Consider the following 20587-nt stretch of genomic DNA (forward strand, 5'->3'; position numbering starts at 1 on the left):
TCAGGGAGGCAGCTGACCAGTCCCAACATAATTTTCTTATAGAACTGCATGACAGTTTACCTAAGGGAATTGATGCAGTTTTAAAGGCAAAAGGTGGTCACACCAAATATTGATTTAGTTTTTCTCTGTTTACTACTCTTTATAGTATAATTTTTGATATATACACAAACTCCTCTGGAACATTTAGGGTATGCAGCAGAATGGATGTTATTCCCTTTCAAATAAAACATTTCTCCAAGGCTTCTTCATCCATCCTCTCAGGTGAACATGAAATAACTACTCCCATCATGCAAAGAACAAGATGACAGGCCAATATGCAATCTCCAAAATCCATTAAACCAAAGAGCTAAACTCTCTTTTAACTCAGATGTGGGCTCTGACACCTATCTCAAACTCCTTCCTTCATTGGGACTTGTCCACTCCCTTTCAGGCATCGCTATTGTACATTGATTTGCAGATTCTAGCCCATCACACTAGTCCAATACATTCATTCTACCAGTATTTGTTTCTCAGTTAACTAATATTTCATTTGCAAAGATTCTTGTACCAGATTTTACACATGCATCAATATTTAACTATTCTCAATCTCCTCTTTGATCTTCTTCTAGGTTGCCTTTATTTATTGCAATGAGTGAATTCCCATTCTAAATCTGAAGCCAAATGCCAACCTAAAAGTTCTGTAGCAGCCAGGTTGAGATGGTCCTACCTGTGACCATTCAGAAAGGAGCCACTGAGTTGGGCAGACTATGCTTGCACAGAGCTGATGATCATCCGGTTTAGGAGTGATGCAGAATTCCTCAGCCAAGTACCTGAAACTCCCATCAGCCATTCTCTGTTTGCAGGAGATCTGTCGTATCTGAATACCACGGCCACAGCTCTGTGAACACTTACACATTAGAATAAAATTGTATTAGAGGCATTGCAAAGGATTAGAGCATTGTCTGAGATGCTGGAGAACTAATTGTAACCCATCATTCCTTGGCAAAGGAGTGTCACACTAAAGAAGGGCTGGGCTAGAAAAGGATGTCCAAAAGATAAGATTGTGCCATTGGTTAGTAAGGAACTTATCCCCAGTAAATTACAGGCAGAGGATATATGTGGAGAAAATTGAATTGACATTCTCAATCCTTTAAAAATTACACCAGTGGACTGATAGAGAGATGGCATATTTCAGTGGGCTAGTTAATTCCTTTTGGGCAATAACAATTCCATGTTTCTTCAAGGGTAGCTATCTTCTAAACCTGAAACAATACTCTTGATCCCTGCATCCGTTCTTCAGACTTGCCACCTACAAAATGATGTATGAGAATAAGAAGATCAGACTGCATAAGGATGGCATTTTTCCTCTCCTGAAGGATGTTAGAAACCCAGCTGGATTTTATGATAATCTAATAGCTCCATGTTTTATTGCAAACTCTCTCTCACCAGGGTCCTGTGTACAATTGGAAAAAACATTTCTACTCCTGCACTGTAATAAAGGCCAACATACCACTTATCTTCCTAATTGCTTGCTGAGTTTGTACGTTAACAATTACTGAGTCATTCCTAAGGACACCATTGTTCCTTTGAACAACACCATCTCAATTTCTCACCAGTTTAAAATTATTTTGCTTTCATTTGCTAGTATAAATGATTGTGTTTTATATATCAGTACATTTCTTTTTAATCATTCTATTTTAATAGCTTTTAAATATTTCTGAATCTTAGAGACATATAAAAACTATCAAAGTCGATAAGAGTTCATCTTTCTTGGTTCTAAAACAATTCTGGGCACACTAGTGAAAATGGCTGCATTTTATCTGTGCCAGTTGTTCATACCCTATTTAAACTGTAGATATGCTTCCCTAACACGTATATTTCTTCATGATCTGACCTGTAGTCCCAGTGCAATACAATGGGGCATTTGTAAAACTGCAATTCAAGAAGGATGGGGAAGAACAGTCCCAGGAAAGATGATCTATAGTAATGTGGAGAGACCAGAGCACTTTCCCCCAAGAGTACAAAGTGGTAAAAGTAATCCATCTGCAGCAGAACCATTCCCAATTATACAGGAATTTGGTAAAGCAAATGGATGGAAGCAGTGTTTTCTGGCAAATGGTTCGGTGACACGGGGTCACCCATTGAGGTTCGTTGGCATTGCAATCAGAGAGGAAATGAGGAGAATTTTTGCCTGCAGTCAATTATCAAGACATAGAACATAACTGAGAGGGCAGGGTAATCAAACTCCATTTGATCTTTCAAACGTTTGATGTTAACTATGCAGAGAAATTGGCAAAAATAGGAATGTAGGTCACTTGAAGACTGGCATACACATACATGGGACAGACTAGTCCCTTTATTGTTGTAAGATTGTAGTTCAGACAGATTAGACTGTGTACCTTTTGCCACTCCTCAGCATGCCAGTCTGGGGGGCAACTGACTTGATTGCAAGCTTGCACATTGTCTGGCTTCGGCTGTGAGCAATTCTTATCCTCGAGGGTCGCTGTCTCATTAGTTTCATGAGATAAGAGGTGCATACAGAAGACATCTCTGGTCTGTAGACCAAGGCCACAGCTGGATGAACAGGGACTCCACTTTCCAAGCTCCCACCTGTACAAAAGCCAAAAATAATTGCCATTCATCTGTTTCAAATTAGAAATCAAGCTCCACTGGGTATTCTTCACATTTCTATGCAGCTTTTACAAAAAAAAGTTTATTTTGCAAGAAGTTAACACCTGCAAGTCTAAGATTCTATGACTAAATCATAATCATAAACTTCTGTGTCAGATTATATTATTGAACTTGAAAAATATTGTGCTGGACAACTTGTAACAAGTAATCATTGAGGTGCAGTAAAGGATAATCACAAATACTGATCCATTCTTTATAACTGCCAAACTACACACGTTTCTCAGCAATCCCTAATCCTTCACCAAAGGAATACAGTGTTGGGAAATGTATGATGATGCATTTTGGTAAAAGGAACAATAGTGTAGACTATTATCTAAATGGGGAGAAGGTTCAAACATCAGAGGTGCAGAGGAACTTGGGAGTCCTCATGCAAGGCTCCCAGAAGGTTAATTTACAGGTTGAGTCTGTGGTAAAGAAGGCAAATGCAATGTTGGCACTTATTTCAAGTAGAATAGAATATAAAAGCAAGGAGATAATGCTGAGACTTTATAAGACACTAGTCAGGTCGCACTTGGAGTATTGTCAACAGTTTTTGGCCCCATATGTGTGGTCATTGGAGAGAATTCAGAGGAGGTTCATGAGGATAATTCTGGGAATGAAGGGGTTACCATATGAGGAGCATTTGGCAGCTTTGGGCCTGTACTCACAGGAATTTAGAAGAATGCAGGGGGATGTCATTGAAACCTACTGAATGTTGAAAGGATAGATACGGTTGATGTGGATGTTTCTGATGGTGGGGGTATCTAGAACTAAAGGGCACAGCCTCAAAAGTGAGGGGCGACCCTTTAGAACAGAGGTAAGGAGGAATTTTTTTAGCCGGAGAGTAGTAAATCTATGCAATGCTTTACCACAGACTGCAGTGGAGGCTGAGTCCATGGGTACAGTATATGGTATATTTAAGGTGGAAGTTGATTATTTCCTGATTGGTCAGGGCATCAAAGAACATGCTGAGAAGGCAGGTGTTTGGGCTTGAGTGAGATCTCGAATCAGCCATAATAGAATGGCAGAGCAGACTCGATGGGCTGAATGTCCTATTTCTGCTGTATGTCTTATGGTCTACCATAAATAATCCAGTGGTTGCAAGCAATTCAAATATGGCACACAGTAACAATAACAAAATAACATAATAATAAATCTTCGTAAAATATCAAGTCTTTATCAGGAAACACACATCATAGTTGTTGGTGAATGCAGCAGGCCAGGCAGCATCTGTAGGAAGAGGTGCAGTCGACGTTTCAGGCCGAGACCCTTCGTCAGGACTGACTTCGTTAGTACTGACGAAGGGTCTCGGCCTGAAACGTCAACTGCACCTCTTCCTACAGATGCTACCTGGCCTGCTGCGTTCACCAGCAACTTTGATGTGTGTTGCTTGAATTTCCAGCATCTGCAGAATTCCTGTTGTTTTAGTCTTTGTCAGGAAATTAGTTGATGTTCTTTGAGTTCCTACTTTAATATAAAGTAGGTTCATACATGAAAAAGATATTCTGACATCTTCAAAATTATTGATAAATCTTTATAGGATAATATTGCATGAAATATTGCTTGAGAAATGAAGTTGCCTTCATGCAGACTGTGTTTGCCTTAGTGCACGTAGTGAAGAGCAAAACAAACTCCATTTAGTCACAGAATCTGTTACACACCAGGCAAAGGTTAACCAATTTTCTTGTTCAGACCCTGAAGTTAGACATTGGATCATACAGGAGACAACATCTGGTGATTACTTATCCTGTTTGATGAGAAAACAACCTGCCTGGCTTCAGTGAAGGGGTGGAATTGAATCTCATCAGCTATCTTCTTAACAGACTGATCATAAAGGCAGGGCAGGAGGCAATAGTACTAGGAATTGTTCCACTAACTCCTGTCAATTGTGTGAGGTGTAAAGTCTGCAGAAAACCTCACTGAAAAGGCTTCTGGACAAGCATCAAGGGCCCAAATATCAGTGGCTGAAAAATGAGGGAAAAATGCTTGAAACTCACATTTCTTTTCTGCATTTCATTCCTTTTTTTTTGAGGAAAATTTCTGGCTGATTTTCCTGCTAAGTCAACTGTACAGTATTGCAATAACACTGAAACCTGCTCCAAGACAACATGTCTACTATAACTAGACAACAAGTATATGGAATCAGGTTTAATTTCACGCCAGGACCACAAGACTGAAAAACAGTTACTTTTCCCTAGCTGTCAGGCTGATCTACACCTTCACCCATTAACCCATCCCAGCCACCTCCTTACCACCACTACTTTATCATTTCCTGTCAGAACCACCTTATATACAGATACTGCTACCATCACTTTATGTACATACAATCGGTATGTACATAGATCAGCTGATGTTCCAGCCGAGATTCTCCCTCATTTCCATAGATGCTGCCTGACCTGCAAAGCTCCTCTAGCATTTTACGTGTTTTGCCTTGGATTTTCAGTATCTGCAGATTTTCTCGTAGTTGTGTAGGAATGAGATGAGGTCTCTTCAATTAATTCTCTGGACATTTTCAATGTATATGAGACTTTGATCTTGGAAAAGAAAATGGATTCCCCTAGGAAAGTGGCTCTCAAATGAGAGCTTAAGATATCTCAAGTGCTGCTCACCTCGCACATCTCCATGACTATCCTACAAGATGAACACCTTCTCAATATTCCAGCTGTCTATGATTCTACCAATCATAGAGTGCTGATTGACCAGTGGAGATCCTTCCCTACCACACTCTCAAGGCAAAACTTGCATGGGGTGCTCCCTGTCCAACATGGAGTGCTTCCAATCTTACAGGGAAGATTGCATGTGCAGTGTTTGATCTGAAGTATCCCTTTGAACCAAAAACAAGAAGAAAACATAGAAGCTAAAGTTTACTTGACTGGACATCTGCTGTGGCTCACTTACTGAGTACTTTTCATTTCAATTGTTCCTGCAATAAACCAGCAATCAAATAAAAATGTTGTAGTCCAAAGCTGGTGGACTTTATGGGAATTATTATGAAACAACAGCTCACTCAAGAAATATCAGAGCATCTTTATCAGGTATGTATGCATTAATTGCACATTTTCATCTCAGATTTCTGATCTTTGGTCCCTTTGTTTGGGGTACCTTGGTTCCTTCCAGAAAATAAAACATTCTGGACATTTATATGCCTATCTACACTCAGTTCTAGGATATTGCTATTTTACTGGATCAAAAGCAGACTAGTGAGGTGTCCAAATATGAAACTAAATAGGAGAGATAATCTGGAAGTGCTCTGTTGGTCTATGGAGAGACAAACAGAACTAACTTTTCAGATTAATGAAAGCAGTTCTGATGGAAGATCATTGACCCAACATTAATCTACATCCCACTCCCACTCTGACCTCTCGGTCTGTGGCCTTCGTCTGTGTACTTCTACAGGGAGGCTCAATGCAACCCTGAGGAACTTCGACTCACTGTCCCTCGGGTATGTTGCAGACTTCTGGATTCAATACTGAATTCTAGAACTTCAGCTAACTTGATTTCTCCATCTGTATCAGTTGTCGATCTGTAATATTGGGCCAGTTTGTTTGTTTTCTATCTCCCGTTCATTTCCCACTGAGAATGGAAGATCTTTCCATCCTACCACCATGTCTTTCTGCTTTACATTTTACAACTCTTTTGCTTATGTTTTTTTCAATCTGTGCTCTCCCCCTCTAACTACTCTCATGGACCAATTTATGCTCACCATCATCCTGGTTTTATCCTATCAGAGACTTGCCCCTCCCTGCAGTTTAACATGCTTGTTTATCTTGTTTTTAGTCCTGATGAAATGACTTCAATCTGAAATGTTCACTATATTTCTCTTCTCACAGGCACAGGCTGAGCTGCTGAGTACTTCCAGCATTCCCTGTTTTATTTTATTACTTTTGATCTCCAGCATCTGCAATTATTTTTTTATATTCCCTGCTTATGTTGTGTTTGTGGAGATAAAACCTGAAATATAAAATCTGTGTCCAGAGTTTGGAAATAAACCTGAAGGTAACCTAGACTCCTATAGGTATGTCAGCATATCAAGAATATTTCCTGTTCCAAGATAAACTTCACAGTCAATTTAATATTTTATAATTTCAAGCCCTCTTGTGTTCTTCATTTGATTTTTATTATTGTGTGCGTATTGATGAGAGAGAATATGATGATTGATGGGATGATGGAATGGAATTAACGATTGTTGTCCCTTAAGTTACACTATCAATGGAGCTTTGGGATCAGAATTTGAGAATGTTATTGTTTAGTATAAGGTTCCAGTTAAATATGGAGAGCAATTTACTCCAGTTGACAGAATATGTCAGGTGAGAATATATTAATGAAATTCAGCTTTCATACAGTGAGAGATTGAAAGTATTGAGGCCTGTCTGGACTTCTGGTGGGGTTTGCGATCACACAAACCTTTGCTTGTGGTGAGTAGTACAAGATTAAAGACCTGAGTGGGGCCTATCAGGACCTCTCATGGAGAGTGAGATCATTTGGATTACTAAGCACATGGCAAGGGACGATATAGAGAAGTTAGGTTTAGGCAGAGTGGCCATTGTTGGAGTGAACCAGTGTTAGATTTGGGAGCTGAGGTTTTGGCAAGGAGAAGCAGAGGTGAACGTTAGTTCTTGCAGCTTTCTTTTCTTCCTATTCCACATATAGAGCTGTAGGACTGACAATTAGAACCCTAGCAGATGAACCAAAAGACTGAGCATGGAGGGACTAATTTTCCGAGTTGCATCTATTTATAGGATCATAAAGAGAACTAATGGCTCAATTGTCTTCATAAGTCAATACAGGAGTTGGGATTTTATGTTGAAGGCCTAATTTAGAGTATTGTGTGCAATTCTGGAGACCTGCCTACAGAAAAGATATCAATAAGATTGAAAGAGTACAGAGAAAATTTACAAGGATGTTACCAAGATTGAGAATCTGAGTTATAGGGAAAGGTTGAATAGGTTAGGATTTTATTCCCTGCAGTGTAGGAGAATGAGGGAAAATTTGATAGTGTACAAAATTATTAGATAGAGTAAATGTAATCAGGCCTTTTGCACTGAGATTGTGTGAGACTAGATTAAAACTAGGTCAAAGGTGAAAGGTGAAATGTTAAAAGGAACATGGGGGGGGACTTCTTCACTCAGAGAGCGGTGAGAGAGTGGAACAGGCTGTCAGCGGAATTGGGGGTTCGATCTCAACATTTAAAATGTTGAGAAGAAAAGCCAGCAGGAGGTCGCTACGGTGAAAAAGAGTTTTGACCAGCAACCAATCCAGACATGAGGAGGAGGGAATTTCACTCAGGTCTGCAACCCAAGTAGAAAAGGCAGCACGGGTCGCTACAGCGAAAAAAAGCTTTAACCAGTGACCGAACGATATTTGGTATGGATTAACAAGAGTAATTTAAAGGAAGGCAGGGCAAACGCAGGTGCTGTTGTCTGAGTGGGCAGAGGCAGATTGGTGATCTTGAGGCTTTAGCTCTCCAAAGTTTCAACAAAGAGAGGGCAAAAAAGAAAAGATCTATTTAAAGTTTTTTTCCTCATTCCCTTCTTTACATCTGCTCAGCTAGGACAGTAGAGATGCCATGTGGAATAGTTGAATGCTCCGCTCCGTTTGAAGGATGTGTGAAGGCAGAGAGACCTCCAGTGTCCCTGGTGGCTACAAGTGCAAGAAGTGCATCCAGCTGTAGCTTCTAACAAACCGTATTAAAGAGTTGGAGCTGGAACGTGATGAACTCTACATCATCCGTGAAGGTGAAGGTGTGATAGATAGGACATATAGAGAGGTAGTTACACCCAAGGTGCAGGACACAAGAAACTGGGTGACAGTCAAGAAGGGGAAAGGAGTTAAGGAACCAGTGCAGAGTCTGTGGCTATCCCCCTCAACAACAGGTATACAACTTTGGATACTGTTGAGAGGCGATGACCTAATGGAGAAAACTCACAGTGGTCGGGTCTTTTTGCATTACGTGTCAATGATTTGAATGATGGAATTGATGGTTTTGTGTCAAAGGAAAGTCACAATGGTCAGATCTCTGGCACTGAATCTGGCTCTGTGACTCAAAAAGGAGAGGGGAAAAGAGGCATGCTGTGGTGATAGGGGATCAATAAGTCAGGGGAATGAATAGGAGGTTTTGTGGGCGAGAAAGAGATTCCTGAATGGTATGTTGCCTCCCAGGTGCCAGGGTCTGGGATATCTCTGATAAAGTCGTTAGCATTCTTAAGTGGGAGGGTGAACGGTCAGACGTCATGGTCCATGTAGGTACAAATGACATGGGTAGGATGAGTGATGAGGTTCTGCATAAGGAGTTCAGAGAATCAGGAGCTAAGTTAAAGTGTAGGACCTCCAGGATTGTGATCTCAGGATTGCCACCCATGCCACGTGCTTGTGATGCCACAACAAGGAAGATTATACAGTTTAACATGTGGCTAAGGCGTTGGTGTAGGAGGGAGGGCATAAGATTTTTGGATCACTGGGTTCACTTCCAGGGAAGGTGGGACCTGTAAAGACAGGGTAGTTTGTATCTAAACTGGAGGGGGACTAATATCCTAGCAGGAAGGTTTGTTAATGCTGCATGGTGGGATGGGAACCAGAATGCCTGAACAATGAGTGGAGAGGTTATGGAGGCAGATGTTGGTAAGACCTCAGGCAAAGTGAGGAATCAAGAGGTTGAGCATGGTGTGACTCACGTCCTGAGCTGCGTGTATTTCAATGCAAGAAGTATAGAAGGAAAGGCGGATGATATTGCTGAAGATGAGGCAGCTGGTTTACAAACAGAGGAAATGTGTAGTGAGGAGAGGTTGTTGATAGGGCAAAATTGCAGTAAACAGGTTGAGTTGCAATGTAAAAGGTGGAGAAAATCAAAAAGGTTGAATACAGGACTGAAGACATTACATTTGAATGTGTGCAGTATACGGAATAAGGTAAATCAGTGGTTCTCAATTTACAGGGGTGTTAGGGGAAATAGTCATGGGGCATTCAAGAAGGCAACTAAAAAAGTCATTAAGAAGGTAAAGATAGATTAAAAAAGTAAGCCAGCCAGTAATATTAAAGAGGATACTAAAAGTTTCTTCAGGTACATGAAGTGTAAAAGAAAGGTAAGAGTAGATATCGGGCCATTGGAAAACAATACTGGAGGGGTAGTAATGGGGGCCAAGAAAATGGTGAACGAACTGAAAAAGTATTTTTCATCAGTCTTCACTGTGGAAGACACTAGCAGTATGTTGGATCTTCCAGGATTCAGGTGTCATGAAATGTGTGAAGTTACCATTACTAGGGAGAAGGTTCTTGAGAAACTGTGAGGTTGGAAGGTAGATAAATCATCTGGACCAGATTTGGTGTACACTCCAGTGTTCTGAAAGAGATGGCTAAAGAGATTGTGGAAGCATTAGTAATGACCTTGAAAGATAACTAGATTCTGAAATGATTCCAGAACACTGGAAATTTGCAAATGGCACTCCACTTTACAAGAAGGGAGAAAGGCAGAAGAAAGGAAACTATAGGTCAGTTAGTCTGACCTCAGCGGCTGGAAAGATGTTGGAGTCGATTATTAAGGTCTCAAGGTACTTGGAAGCACAGGACAAAATAGACTGTTGTCAGCATGGTTTCCTCAAGGGAAAACCTTGCCTCGTAAATCTGTTGGAATTCTTTAAAGAAATAACAAGCAGGATAGACAATAGACAAAGGACCATCAATTGATGTTGTGTACTTGAATTTTCAGAAGGCCTTTGACAAGGTGCCATACATGAGGCTGCTTAACAAGCTAAGAGCTCATGGTGTTACAGGAAAGATTCTAGCATGGATAAGGCAGTGGCTAATTGGCAAGAGGCAAAGCGTGGGAATAAAGGGAGCCTTTACTGTTTGGCTGCTGATGACTAGTGGTGTTCCACTGTGTTTGGGCAGATTCTCTTTACATTATATGTCAATGACTTGGAGGATGGAATTGATGGCTTTGTTGCAAAGTTTGCAGACAATATGAAGGTAGCTGGAGGAGCAGGTCGTCTTATGGAAGTAGAGAGGCTACTTAAGAATTTAGACCAATTAGGAGAATGGGAAAATAAGTGCAAATGGTACACTGTGTCAGGAAGTGTATGGTCCTGCACTTTGGTGGAAGAAATGAAAGGGTTGACTATTTTCTAAATGGCGAGAAGATATAATAATAAACTGAGGTTTGAAAGGACTTGGGAATCCTTGTGCAGGATTCCCTAGAAATTAATTTGTAGATTGAGTCTGTGGTGAGGAAGGCAAATGTGATGATAGCATTCATTTCAAGAGGACTAGAATATAAAGCAAGGACGTAATGTTGATACTTTATAAAGCACTGGTGAGACCTCACATGGAGTATTCTGAGCAGTTTTTGGCCCCTTATCTTAGAACAGATGTGCTGACACTGGAGAGGGCTCAAAGAGGCTCACAAAAATGATTCCAGGACTGAAAGGCTTGTCATATGAAGAGCATTTGATGACTCTGGGCCTGTGTTTACTGGAATTAAGATGAACGAGGGGTGTCGTTATTGAAACCTATCGAATGGTGAAGGGTCTTGAGAGAGTGGATGTGGAGAGGATGTTTCCTATGATGGGAGAGTCTAAGGCCAAAGGGGACTGCCTCAGAATAGAGGGGTGCTCTTTTAGAAAAGAGATGAGGAGAAATTTGTTTTGCCAAAGAGTGGTGAATCTGTGGAATTCTTTGCCATAGGCAGCTGTGCAGGCCAAGTGTTTATGTATATTTAGCACAGAGATTGACAGATTCTTGATTGGTCAGGGCATGAAGGGATATGACGAGAAGGCAGGAGATTGGGTCCAGTGGAAAATTTGATCAGCCATGTTGAAATGGCGGAGCAGACTTGATGGACCAAATAGCCTAACTCTGCTCCTATGTCTTATGGTCTTAAGTAATGTTTAGATAAGTACATTGCTGGGAGGGGTGAGAAGGGCTGTGGTCCAGGAAGTCCAGGCTATGGTCCATGATAGTTCTACACAGGCTAGAAGGGCTGAACAGCCTGTTTCTATGTTGTAGTGCTCTTTGACTCTATGTCAATACAAGTAGTATTGCGGGTAAGGCAGATGATCTTAGAGCATGGATCAGCAGGTGGAATTATTAAACAATAGCCAATATATTAAGATTAAGGTCAGGTTTATTTGTCGCCCAGTGAGATTTAGTTGCAGGAGGGGCAGGACTGGAAGCTCAATGTTCCAGGATTCTGTTGTTTTAGACATAGTAGAAAGGAGGAATTAAAGGGGGAGGGGTAGCATTATGGTCAGGCAAAATGACATGGCAGTGCTCAGAGACGATAGACTGGACTCGTCAATTGAAGCTGCTATATTTGGATGGAACAGAGGAATAAAGAGGAGATGACCACATTAGTGGGATTATATTACAGAGCACCTTGTGGTCTGCGCAATTTAGAGGAAACAGTTTATTGACGTATAGAAGTTGTATGAAAAATAAGGTTGTTATTGTAGGTGATTTTAACTTTCCATATATTGACTGGGAATGCCATGCTGTAAATAGATTGAATGGAACAGAATTTGTCAGATGTATTGGGAAAGTTTTTTTTAAGTTAATGTAGTTAAGTAGAGAAAACATGATACACTATTAGGGATCGAGTCAGGGCAGATGACAAAAAGTGTACATAGGGGAACAGTTTGGATCAAGTGATCATAATTTCATTAGTTTCCAAGATAATCATGGGGAAGGATAGGGTTGGTCCCTGTGTTGAGATTCTAAATTGGAGAAAGGCCTCTGAAAGGATGTGGCAGGTGTGGACTGGGACAGGTTGTTTTCTGACAAAAGTGTACTTGGAAAGTGGAAGGCCTTCAAAAGTGAAATATTGAATGTACAGACTTTGTATGTTCCTTTTGGAATAAAAGGCAAGACTAACAGTTTTAATGAGCCTTGATTTTTGCACGGATATTAAGTCCCTGGTTAGGAAGAAGGGAGTGCATAGCAGGTATAGGCAGTAAGAAACAAATGAGCCGCTTGAAGCATAGTGTATAGGGAATGCAAAAAAACACAAGAGGATATCAAGAAGGCTGAAAAGAAAAAGGCACGAAATTGCTCTGGCAGACAAGGTGAAGGGGGCAGGTCCTGCCTCAGCAAGGACCCGGACCCATTACAATTTGCCTATCGCCACAACAGGTCAATGGCAAACACAATCTCAATGGCTCTCCACACGGTTTTAGACCACCTGGACAATACAAACACCTACATCAGGATACTATAGCTCAGCATTTAATACTATCATTTCTACAATCCTGATTGAGAAGTTACAGAACCTGGGCCTCTGTACCGCACTCTGCAATTGGATCCTCAACTTCCTAACTGAAGACCACAATCTGTGTGGATTGGTGATAACATATCCTCCTCACTGACGATCAACACTGGTGCACCTCAGGGGTGTGTGCTTAGCTCACTGCTCTACTCTCTGTATACACAGGACTGTGTGGCTAGGTATAGCTCAAGTACCATCTGTAAATTTGCTGATGACACAACCATTGTGGGTAGAATCTCAGGTGGTGATGAGAGGGCATACAGGAGCGAGATATGCCAGCTAGTGGAACGATGTCGCAGCAACAACCTGTCACTCAATGTCAGTAAGACGAAAGAGCTGATTGTGGACTTCAGGAAGGGTAAGACGAAGGAACACATACCAATCCCCAGAGAGGGATCAGAAGTGGAGAGAGTGAGCAGCCTCAAGTTCCTGGGTGTCAAGATCTCTGAGGATCTAACCTGGTCCCAGCATATCAATGTAGTTATAAAGAAGGCAAAACAGCAGTTATACTTTATTAGGAGTTTGAAAGATTTGCCATGTCAACAAATACACTTAAAAAACTTCTATAGATGTACCATGGAGAGCATTCTGACAGGTATGGAGGGGCTACTGCACAGGACCCAAAGAAGCTGCAGAAAGGTGTAAATCTAGTCAGCTCCATCTTGGTTACTAGCCTACAAAGTACCCAGGACATCTTCAAGGAGCAGTGTCTCAGAAAAGCAGCGTCCATTATTAAGGACCTCCAGCACCCAGGGCATGCCCTTTTCTCACTGTTACCATCAGGTAGGAGGTACAGAAGCTTGAAGGCACACACTCAGTGATTCAGGAACAGCTTCTTCCCCTCTGACATCTGATTCCTAAATGGACATTGAACCCTTGGACACTACCTCACTTTTTAAAAAATATACAGTATTTCTTTTTGCACATTTTTTAAAAATCTATGCAATATACATAACTGATTTACTTGTTTATTTATTATTTTTTATTTTATTTATTATTTTTATTTTTTTTTTCTCTGCTAGATTATGTATTGGATTGAACTGCTGCTGCTAAGTTAACAAATTTCACGTCACATGCCAGTGATTCTGATTCTGGAGAATCCCAAGGGCTTTTAGGATATCAAACACCAAAATTATTCCACTTGAAGAACAGTGTAGTCATCTTTGCAAGGGACTGAGTGAGATGGGGGAGATAATAAATGGATTTTTTGCATCTGTCTTTACTCGGGAGAAGGACAGATCTACAGAACTGAGACAAAATGGTAGTGAAGCCATGGACTGTATCTGGATAACAGAAGAGGAGGTGCTTGCTGTTTCGCGGTGATTTATGGCGGGTAACCCCCTAGGGCCTGAGAAAGTGTCCCCCTGGACCTTAAGGGAGGCTGGAAATTGCAGGAGCCCTGGAAGAGGTATTTAAAACGTCCTTAACCATGGGTGGGGAGTCATAGGTCTAGAGGATCACTCTCATTGTTCTGTTGTTCAACAATGGCTCTAAGAGTAAGTCAGAAAATTTTAGGCCAGTGAGCTTGTCGTCAGTAGCAGGAAAATTATTAGAAGGTATTCTAAGGGACCAGATATATAAGTATTTGGCATAGGGATTATCAACATGGCTTTGTATCTTATAGAGTTTTTCAAGGGGATTACCAGTAAAGTTGAAGAAGGAAAAGCAGTGGACATTGTCTACATGGACTTTAGCAAGGCCTTTGTGAGTGTCTCACATGTGAGGTTGGTCAAGAATATTCAGTTGCTCAGCATTCAAGATGAGTTAAGTAAATTGGATTAGACATTGGGTTTGTGGGCAAAGCCAGACAGTGATAGAAGACGGTTGTCTATCTGACTGGAGCCCTGTGACTAGTGGAGTGCTACAGGGATCAGTGCTGGGTCCATTATTGTTAGTCATCTATATAAACAATCTGGATGATAATGTGGATAACTGGATCAGCAAATTTGCGGATGACTCCAATATTGGGGATGTAGTGGACAGTGAGGAAGACTATCATGGCTTGCAGTGGGTTGAAAATGGCAGATGGAGTTTCATGCAGACAAGTGTGAAGTGTTGCACTTTAGGAGGACAAACCAAGGTAACACATACACTGCGAATGGCAGGGTCCTGAGAAGTGTGGTAGAACAAAGGGATCTAGGAATACAGATCTATAATTACTTGAAAGTGGTGCCCTATGCAGATGAGGTGGTGAGGAGAACTTTTGGCATATTGGCCTTTATAAATCAAAGTATTGAATACAGGAGTTGGGATGTTATGTTGAAATTGTATAAAATGTTGGTGAGTCCAAATTTGGAGTACTCTGGCCACCTACTTACAGGAAAGATATCAATAAGATTGAAAGAGTACAGAGAAAATTTACAAGGATTTTGGTGGGACTTGTGTACGGGAGTTATGGGGAAAGGTAAAATGAGTTAATGACTTTATTCTCTGGAATGTAGGAGAAAGAGCGGAAAATTTACAGATATATACAATATCATGAGGGGTACAGATAGACTAAATGCAAGCAGGCTTTTTCTACTGAGTTTGGGTGAGACTAGAACTAGAGGTCATAGGCTAAGGGTGAGTGGTGTAATATCTCAATAAGGTCTCCTCTTATTCTTATAAACTTTAGAGGACATGTTGCTAAGTGATCTCAAAGGTGATCTGTTGTGAGTTCTAATTTGTCTTTTTGGTGAGCCTATGATAAGATTTCCTCTCTAGTTAGCATTTTGCATTTTGATATATTTTAATGCAAATGTTATGTAGAATAACATCAGTGACAATAGACTCATTGTTAGATAACTTGTAGATGGAATAAAATGGTGAGTGAGTCTTTTAGGTTCAATCAAAGTTCCAGGAGACAAAATGGACATAGAGTTTTCCTAAAGTAATGGTCTTTGCAATGAAGGCATGCAAATTCCCCATCAGTATTATTGCATTGAACTCCTTTGAAGTTAGATTTTTCTTCTTTATCACATTTCAGTAAGAATGTTAACCAAATTATGAGTGCTCTTTGGAATAATGAGGGCTTTGTTAGGATTAACACTGTACCTCATTCCCCAGATATTTATGAATAATATTTTTTCACAGGATTTGGAAACATTAATCTTTTAACTACAGTACACGCTCTGACTACATGGATTGTACTTGCTGATAGATTGACTGAAAGGCTAAACAAACAGAGGCATTGAAACAAAGTCTTCCCTCAATGTCAACTCAAGAAAAATGACCATTTTTCTGTGCAGAGAGCCAGAAATACAGTCGTGATGCACAGGTTTGTTCCAGTTGAATGATATTGAAGTTCATAGCTTCCATTTTCTCTGGGAATGCATTTTTCCACAGCAGAGGACTGAAATTGAGGTCAGTCATTTCCCAAACTGTAGTGACAAAATATAAATGTTCTCTGATCTGAATTTCCTATAATACTACAATATTTTAAACTTTGAATACAGATGCCTCAAGAATCTGTATAACCCAGTCATATTCACTTTTCTGTGCTTCTGGGGTTCTTTAGACTTACAGTGCCACATAATATCTAGGACCAACTGCTTTATATTCATGAATTTACATTTGTAATAATAGAAATCTATGCAACAGATGGCAGTGACAGCAAAGATAAAATATTAATTGGAGAGCCAACTCAGGCTTAATAGGCCTAAGTATCTTCCTGGGTAGTTCTAAAGTCTGAATGTCTGGCAAATAAATATCCTTAAATGATCATCGCTGGAGTGTTAGCATACCATTCAAAGGCAAAAACTGTAGATACTGGCAATGTTCAAAGTTCAAAATTCAAAGTAATGTCAAATGTGAAATAACAAAAGAAAATGTTGGAAACACTCAGTGAGTCATGCAGCATTTGTGGAGAGGGAAACAGATAAGACTTCAAGTCAAAACATGCAAAATGCCACTGTTTCCAACAATTGCTGCCAAGTTCAGGAACATTTATTACACTTTAGCTATTAGGCTTCTGAACCAGCATGAATAATCTCAACTCTGAACTGATTCCACAATCTATGGATTCACTTCCAAGGATTCTATAACTCATGTTCTCAGTATTATTTATTTAGTTATTAATTATTATTTTTAAATATTTGTACAGTTTGTCTTCTTTTGATATTGATTATTTTTCAGTCTTTGTTTGTGTGTAGTTTTTCATTGCTTCTATTGTATTTCTTTGTCCTATGAATGGCAAAGAGAAAATGATTCTTAAGGTAGTCTGGAAAATTGCAAATGTCACTCCACTCATCAAGAAGGGAGAGAGGCAGAAGAAAGAACATTATAGGCTGGTTAGACTCATCTCAGTGGTTGGGAGGCTTTTGGAGTTGATTTTTTAAGGACGTGGTTTTGGGGTACTTGGAATTACATGATAAAATCAGCCAAAATTAACATGGTTGTCTTAAGGAAAAATCTTGCCTGATAAATCACTTGGAATTTTGAAGAAATAACAAGCAGGAGAGACAAAGGAGAATTGGAGGATGTTGTGTACTTGGATTTTCAGAAGACCTTTGACAAGATACCACACATGAAGCTGCTTAACAAGCTAAGAGCCCGTGGTATTACTGAAAGATACTTATATGAATAGAGCGTTGGCTTATTGGCAGAAGGAAAAAAGTGAGAATAAAGGGAGCCTTTTCTGGTTGGCTGCCGGTGACTAATGGTGTTCTACAAGGATCTGTGTTGGAACCACTTCTTTGATGTCAATGATTTGGATGACGGAATTAATGGCTTTCTGGCTAAGTTTGCAGATGATACGAAGATAGGTGAAGGGCAGGTAGTTTTGAGGAAGCAGAGAGACTACAGAGGGATGTAGACAGATTGGGAGAGTGGGCAAAGAAATGGAATATGGAATACCATGTCAGGAAGTGTATGATCATGCACTTTGGTAGAAGAAATAAAAGTGTAGACTAATTTCTAACTGGAGAGAAAATTCAAAAATCTGAAGCGCAAAGGGACTTGGAAGTCCTTTTGTAGGATTCCCTAAAGGTAAATTTGCAGATTGAGTCGGTGATGAGGAAGACAAATGCAATGTTAGCAGTTATTTTGAGAGGACTAGAAAATAAAAGCAAGGATGTAATGTTGAGGCTTTATAAGGTGCTGGTGAAGCCCCGCTTGGAGTATTGTGAATAGTTTAGGGCCCCTTATCTGAGAAAGGATAAATCGACAATGGTGAGGGTTCAAAGGAGGATCACGAAAATGATTCTGGGATTGAAAGGCTTGACAAATGAGGAGTGTTTGATGACTCTGGGCCTCTACTCACTGGAATTCAGAAGAATGAGGGGTGACCTCAACAAAACCTATCTAATGTTGAAAAGCCTGCATTCTATCTAGAGTGGATGTGGAGAGGAATTTTCTTGCGGTGGGGAGTCTATGACCAGAGGACACAGCCTCAGAATGGAGGGGCATTCATTTATAATGGAGATGATGAGGAATTTCTTTAGCCAAGGAGTGGTGAATCTGTGGAATCTGTTGTCAGAAGTGGTTTGGATGCCAAGTTTTTGGGTATATTTAAGGCAGAGGTTGACAGATTCTTGATTAGCCAGCGCATGAAGAGATACAGGGAGATGGAAGGAGATTGGGGCTGAGAGGGAAAATGGATAAGCCATGATGAAATGGTGGAGTAGACAATGGACCATATGGCCTAATCCTGCTCCAGTATTTTATGCTCTTGTATACATATATTATCCAAACTTTTGATATAAATCCAAAGTTTATTTTCTTTGAACTTTGTCTTTCCTCAAATATTTCCAGAGCTGCTGAGGAGTTTCAGCATATTCTGTTTTTATTTTGGTCTTCAAATCTTTAATAGATCCTAAACTGGAAATAATACTCAACAAGTTTTAGATCGCAATGTTTACATCTATGGAAAAGCTCTTTTAGATTGAAGAGTGGCAAATGTAACCCTGCTATTTATAAAAGAAATCGCCATCGTCCGTATGTCACATCCAGTTGAAATTTCCTTCCACGCCGCTCTGATGTATTGCAAAATTGTGTACGTGGCAAATTACAGCAGTGGTTATTGCCTTCTGCCGGGTGAGTTTTTTTTTAAAAGAGATCATCAGCTCTTAACCCAGCATGGATGGAGAGCACGCAAGGGAGCTGGCCGGATTCAAACTCGGGACCTCTCACCCCAAAGTCCAGTACTGATGCCACTACGCCACCAGCCGGCTCTATATAAAAGAAGGGAGAGAGAAAACAAGGAACTACAGACAAGCTAGCCTATGTTAGCGTTAGGAAAGTACAAGAGTCTATTTTGAGACTGTGATAACAGGACACTTTGAAAATATCAATGAAGTTAGGGAAAATTAATAGGAATTTAGAAATCGTTGAACAAAAAAAATTGAGATATTTTAGGACTTAACTGGTGGAATAGCTGAGGCAGTACCGGTGAATGTAGTGTACTTGGATTGACAGAGGTTTTTAATAAAGTTCCAAAATGAAAGACAAAGAAGTAGGAATAAAAAGGTCTTTATCTGCATGCCAGGATGTAAAGAGTGAAGTATGGATTAGTGCTCAAGTCCCAGGTATTCGCAAAGTTCATCAATGACTTGGATGAAGGAACGGAATGTAATATTTCTGAATTTGACAATGATACAAACTTGAATGGAGCGGGCAGAGTTATGAGCTGTGAGGAGGATACAAGTGGGCAAATACATGTCCAATGCAGCTTAATGTGAAGCCATTCACATTTGAAAATTGGAAAGGCAAAGTAGTATTAAATAGTGACAGATTTAGAATGTTGATGTATAATGTGACCGGTGTGTCTTTAACTACTAGTTGTTGAAAACATTCAGATGTAGCAAACAGTTTTGGAGGCAAGTGGTATCTCAGACTTCATTGCAGAAAGTTTGATAGCACGATTAGGGATATCTTACTAACATTACACATGGGCTCAATAAGACCACACCTAGTGCATTGTAAGGAATTTTGGTTTCTTACATAGGAAAGGATATACTTGGAATGGAGGAGGTGCACTGATGGTTTACTGAACTATGTTGTAGGATAATAGAACTGCTATATTAGTATATACTGGTCCTATTAGGCCTGTATTTACTGCAAGTAAGAAAAATGAGAAGAGATCTCATTGAAAAGTACAAAAGTGTGACAGGACCCGACAGACATTAGGGTGAGAACACTCCCTGTGGCTGGAGAATCTGGAACCAAAGGCCGGAGGGTTAAGACATTTTAGACTCAGGTGAGGAGAAATATCTTCCCTCAGAATGCTGAGCCTAAGGAATTCACCATACAAGGCTGTAGAGGTCAGGTTGCCAAATATACTGCCAGTGGCCACTTCATTAGATGTACCTGCTCATTAATGCAAATATTTAATCAGCCAATCACGTGGCAGCGATTCAATGAATAAAAAGCATTCGGACATGGTCTGGAGGTTTATTTGCTGTTCAGACCAAATATCAGAATGGGAAATAAGTGTGACTTTGACTGTGAATGATTGTTGCTGCCAGATGGGGTAGTTTGAGTATCTCTTGGGATTTTCACACACAACAGCCTCCAGAATTTATAGGGCATGGTGAAAGAGAAAACAATACCAAAAAAAAAATCCAGTGAGTGACAATTCTGTGGGTGGAAATGACTTTCTAACGAGAAGTGTATGGTCAGACTGGTTCAAGCCGACAGAAAGGTGTTTATAACTCAAAAAAAAATCACGTGTTACAACAGTGGTATGCAGAAGAGCATCTCTGAATGCAT

At 40.3% G+C, this 20587-nt stretch overlaps 1 protein-coding gene across 2 annotated transcripts in view; it reads right to left on the reverse strand.

Moving 5' to 3' along the window:
- LOC140197774 (ADAMTS-like protein 1) overlaps nucleotides 1-20587 on the reverse strand; it is a 568572-nt gene that overhangs the window by 80632 nt on the left and 467353 nt on the right. For both annotated transcript variants that reach the window (XM_072258217.1, XM_072258218.1), the window contains 2 exons: nucleotides 2379-2589; nucleotides 707-886 (listed from right to left, as the gene is read on the reverse strand). In XM_072258217.1, the coding sequence (XP_072114318.1) occupies nucleotides 707-886; nucleotides 2379-2589 (391 nt within the window). The remainder of the gene's footprint in view (nucleotides 1-706; nucleotides 887-2378; nucleotides 2590-20587) is intronic.

Source organism: Mobula birostris, chromosome 5 (genome assembly GCF_030028105.1).
Source record: "Mobula birostris isolate sMobBir1 chromosome 5, sMobBir1.hap1, whole genome shotgun sequence".
NCBI lineage: Eukaryota > Metazoa > Chordata > Chondrichthyes > Myliobatiformes > Myliobatidae > Mobula > Mobula birostris.